Raw genomic sequence first — 5,283 nt, 5'->3', positions numbered from 1 at the left:
GCAGCAGTGGCACCAGCAGCCCCTTCAACTGCTTCAGAGTCCGGACCAGTGGCACGGGCCTGAGCTGTAGCAGCGATGTCACCCACCCCAGGCCGCGCCGGATCAGTAGGAATCGTATCACCCATAGCCGCAGACTCTGACTCGGGCGGAGCCTCTATGTTTGCCGCAGGCGGGGCCACAAATAACTCCGGTGCATCCCCCTTTTTACCCTTCCGCCAATCTCCAAACTTCTTGTTTTTGATACATTGTTCCCGATCTGGAATGCCGCCGACCTGAGCTCGTCGGCACAGCTCTGTGATAAGGCATGGGAATGCCAATGAGGTCATAGGCTGGGGTGCTCTCCGTCGAATTTCATCCGCTATCATACGACCCATGTTCACTGGATACCGACTCATTATTGCTGCAATGCCAATTGCCTGAGCAACTGTGAGTGTATTGTCGTTCTGGGTCACTAACAGTCTGTACCTCATTAGGTGCCACCAGAATCGAGCCTCTTGATTGAGTGTACCCTTGACAATCTTCGGGCTCTGTTGAGTCACCCAGTCTACCTCCGGGTGGGCAATTATTGTAGCCAGCCATTTGATTACCGATCGATGATTTCGGCGGTCCAACTTATCAAAGTACTCTTTCTCCTCCTCCGGTGCCTGAAAGTCAGCCCCAAAATAAACTTTGTTGATCGCCTCAGCTGAGATGTCAACCTTGACATTCCGCACCGTAATTTCATCAAGCAACGGGAGAGCAGTGTTAGTCTGACCGGGTTTTTTCATTTTCAACAATTCAGCCCCGTAGTTGGCATAGAACTCCCGCACAATCTCTGGACAGAACTCCCCCGCAGGTTCAGCGAACACCTCCAACCTGTAATATCGGAGTGTGTCGGTTGTGTTGGGAAGAGCCTCCAGACCTTCGAACACCAACTGCCTCTCCTCCCATATGCTACGATTCGGTTCACCCCCACGCTTAACAGTGGACAGACCTTCCTCGTATAGCGCCTTCGACCCCGGGACTCCAAACCGTAAAGCATCCTCTGGTAATGTTTTACTTCGCAGAACCAACCGGCGTTTGCCGTGTGCTGAATCTGGCGAAGCGTCAGAGTTTGGAGCTCGGGTGTCTGCCGGATCGGATGAGCCACCCTTGTTCGACTCCCCCTCATCTTCCGAGGAGTCACCTGTCGCTGTTCCAGCTTCCTCCGAACTTGCTTTTCCCTCCGATGTGGAAGGAGACATGGTCGGGGGTTGTGGAGTCCCCTTCCCCCTAACCTTTTTCGCTGGGAGGACCTCATCGTCCGAACCCTCATCCCGCAAATGAAGGTCTGTCTCTGGTTGGTCACGGGTTCGGCTTCGGCCCTTGTTAGCCCGGGGTCCCATGCCCCTCCGCACATTGCGTTTCTGAACCATACCTGCAAAAGAACCTATGTTAGTGATGTGTCTCGGCAGGGACAGCTAACGGACAAAACAAATATAATTCAAAATATATATATATATATATATATATATATATATATATTTTTTTTTGTGTGGTCGTACAAGTCTTATACGGTCCGTATAATATTATACGGGCCGTATAAGTCAAGGCTAGGGAAGTAACAGAACCTGCAGAATTCCTAGTATGAACCACGACAGGGTTTTACGGACCGTATAATATTACACGGTCCGTACAACAGCCTGATTCGTGGGATCCATACACAGGGCTTCTGCCCTCCCGTCAACCCGATACGACCTTGTGGTTACATCATATCATCACACGCACAGTAGGCAATGGTTTCAATTCGTGCGGGGGCGGGGTTACTCAGACTTCACCCATTGTTTCTATGTCGACAGTTCATTAGCAATTTTGGGCATTTGTGTTGGCGGGCATAACAACTTACGAGTCCAAATTCTAAAGAAAATTAGAGTCTTCAGTTGACATGCCCTCCGCCCCACTGGGGTGGTGAATCACCCATCTAACTAAGAAGCTCACCCCTAATGCAGAAAATCACTAACCATGGATATTGTACCAAAAATTAGTCTAGCAGCCAACTCACACTTTGTACCAATGAGCAGATATCGGGTGGGACATCGACATACCTGTGTTATGATGAATTGGAAAAGAGTCCTGGAGGAGCCCCTTTGCACAACAATGACAGAAAACAAAACAAAAAAAAAAAAAAACAAACTAAAGGAAAAAAAAACACAAGATGAAATTCGAACAGAGGGTGGTTGGACTGTGGGAGAGTGGGAATGGATGATATTATGGGTGTGGAGAGTGGGAATTGAATGGGTGAACGGTTAATAGCGTGGGGGATCGTGGGGGATGGTCGTGGGGTTGATGGGGGGAGTATTAATGATACAGAAAAGAAAATGGCTGATGGGTGTTTTAAAACCCTCTGTTCGTGTTTTTATAAAAAAAAAAAAAAAAAAAAAAAATTTCGCTGAAGAATATTCCACGGGCCGTATAACATTATACGGTCCGTGGAACCGCAATTATCCGCCAGTTACCTTGTTTGAGCACATTCTACTTGCACGATCATCTATACGGCCCGTATAGTATTATACGGTCCGTGAAAAAGATCGTGGTTGGAGAGTGTGTTCAAGCAGTTTCTGCCGGATGTCACCACCTTCCACGACGGACTTATACGGTCCGTGATATGGTATACGGTCCGTATAAGTCCAGTTATGTCCAGGCTTCAGTGGTTTTTTTTTTTTTTTTTTTTTTTTTTTTTTTTTTTGCAGCAACACAAACGTTACCCTATATTCAAATACAAACAAGAATGAAAATAAACATTACACTTGGGTTGCCTCCCAAGGAGCGCTTGATTTAACGTCGCGGCACGACGGGTGTGGCCATTTACTCCTTATCAGTGTACACCAGATCGTTGTTCGTTCCGAGGTGCTTCAACCTGTATCGATCAACAATCCTATCCTCAGATACCATCCCGTGGTAGTGCTTCAATCTCTGCCCATTTACCTTGAATGTCCGAGTTCCATCTCCGGACTTTAACTCAATTGCTCCATGGGGTGAAACACCTACCACCTCAAACGGACCAGACCACCTCGATTTAAGCTTACCAGGCAGCAACTTCAATCGGGAGTTAAACAGCAACACAGGATCACCTTTGTAAAACTCTCGCTTCAAGATCTTTTTATCATGGTAGTGCTTCATCCTTTCTTTATACAATGCTGCACTCTCATATGCCTGGTACCGAAACTCATCCATCTCATTTAGTTGGAACAACCTGAGCTTGGTTGCTTCCTCCCAATCCATGTTCAGCTTTTTTAGCGCCCACATAGCTTTGTGTTCAAGTTCAACCGGCAGATGACAAGCTTTCCCGAATACAAGCTTGAAGGGTGAAGTCCCAATTGGAGTCTTGAAGGCACTTCGGTAAGCCTATAGAGTATCATCGAGCTTGGGGGCCCGCCGGATTCTATTGGCATTCACCGTCTTTGCTAGAATACTTTTGATCTCCCTATTGGACACTTCAACCCGTCCACTTGTCCGGGGGGGGTGATAAGGCGTTGCCACCCTATGCTTTACACCATATTTCTCCATCAGTCCCGTGAACGCTTTATTGCAAAAGTGGGATCCACCATCGCTGATTATTGCCCTCGGAGTACCAAAACGAGTAAATATGTTCTTCTTAAGAAACCCCATAACACTCTTGGCTTCATTATTGGGTAAAGCCACCGCTTCAACCCATTTTGACACATAATCCACAGCTACCAAGATGTATTTCATTCCACCAGAACTCACAAAAGGCCCCATAAAGTCGATCCCCCAGACATCAAACACTTCTACCTCCATAACAAAATTCATAGGCATCTCTTGCCTTCTGCCGATATTCCCTTGCCTCTGACACTGATCACAGGACCGCACCAAAAGATTAGCATCATGAAAGATAGTCGGCCAGTAATAGCCGCACTCAAGTACCTTAGCTGCAGTCCGAGTTCCACTATGATGACCCCCAACAGAGAGTCATGGCATGCCTTTAGAATTGCCATCACTTCATTTTCCGGAACACATCGCCGAATGATGTTGTCAGCGCATGTTCGGAACAAATAAGGCTCGTCCCGAATACTGCCGAGCATCCCGCAAGAATTTCTTCTTTTGGTAGGCTTTGATATCTTCCGGAATTATACCCGTGACCAAATAATTTGCAATATCCAGCATACCATGGTGCCACCTCCATGTGCACAACCAACACCCTCTCATCCGGAAAAGCATCATCGATATCAAGCTCATCAGAAGGTCGCCCAGCCTCCTCAAGTCGAGAAAGATGGTCAGCAACCTGATTTTCAGTGCCTTTGCGGTCTTTTACCTCAAAATCAAACTCTTGCAAAGAAGAAGACCATCCGATCGCCGCGGCTTTGCTTCCTTCTTTGCCATGAGATATCTCAAGGCCGCATGATCGTGTAAACCACAACTTTGGACCCCAACAAGTAGGCCCGAAACTTCTCAAAAGCAAACACAATGGCAAGCGCCTCTTGCTCTGTCACTGTGTAATTCATCTGGGCAGCATTCAGTGTTCTGCTTGCATAATAGATCGGATGCATAATTTTATTGTGCCTCTGCCCGAGCACAGCACCTATTGCAAAACCACTAGCATCACACATTAGTTCAAATGGCAGGGACCAGCAGGAGCAACAATAATAAGAGCAGTGGTAAGACGCTCTTTCAACTCATCAAACGCCTTTCGGCATTTATCATCAAAGGCAAACTTAGCCTCTTTTTCAAGAAGCTTGCACATGGGGTTAGCAATCTTGGAAAAATCTTTGATGAAGCGCTCGTAGAACCCAAAGCATGTCCCAAGAAACTCGCGGACACCTTGACTGAGATAGGTGGTGGAAGTTTTGCAATCACATCAATTTTTGCTTGATCGACCTCAATTCCCTTTTCAGAGATTTTGTGACCAAGGACGATCCCTTCCTTCACCATAAAATGGCACTTCTCCCAATTTAGAACGAGATTGGTCTCTTCACACCTTTTCAAAGACTTGACCCAGATGGCCAAGACAATCTTCAAACGAATCCCCTACCACAGAAAAATCATCCATGAACACCTCCAAGTAGTCCTCTACCATGTCAGAGAAAATTGACATCATGCATCTCTGAAAAGTGGCTGGTGCATTACACAACCCAAACGGCATCCGTCGTTAAATGCAAATGTCCCATAAGGACATGTAAAAGTAGTCTTCTCTTGGTCTTCCAAAGCAATATTTATCCGATTGTAGCCCGAATAACCATCAAGGAAACAATAATAGGAACGCCCCGCTAGCCTATCAAGCATCTGATCAATAAAAGGCATGGGAAA

The 5,283-nt window shown here is 46.7% G+C and overlaps 1 protein-coding gene across 1 annotated transcript; it reads right to left on the bottom strand.

Moving 5' to 3' along the window:
- Positions 1-2,823: 2,823 nt before the first annotated feature.
- On the bottom strand, positions 2,824-3,240 carry LOC132053706 (uncharacterized). The gene has a single exon (XM_059445819.1). The coding sequence runs from the start codon at positions 3,238-3,240 to the stop codon at positions 2,824-2,826; it is 417 nt and encodes a 138-aa protein (XP_059301802.1).
- Positions 3,241-5,283: the final 2,043 nt, after the last annotated feature.

The sequence above is a fragment of the Lycium ferocissimum genome, chromosome 4 (assembly GCF_029784015.1).
Source record: "Lycium ferocissimum isolate CSIRO_LF1 chromosome 4, AGI_CSIRO_Lferr_CH_V1, whole genome shotgun sequence".
Lineage (NCBI taxonomy): Eukaryota > Viridiplantae > Streptophyta > Magnoliopsida > Solanales > Solanaceae > Lycium > Lycium ferocissimum.
This window is presented reverse-complemented; position numbering and strand designations above follow the sequence as displayed.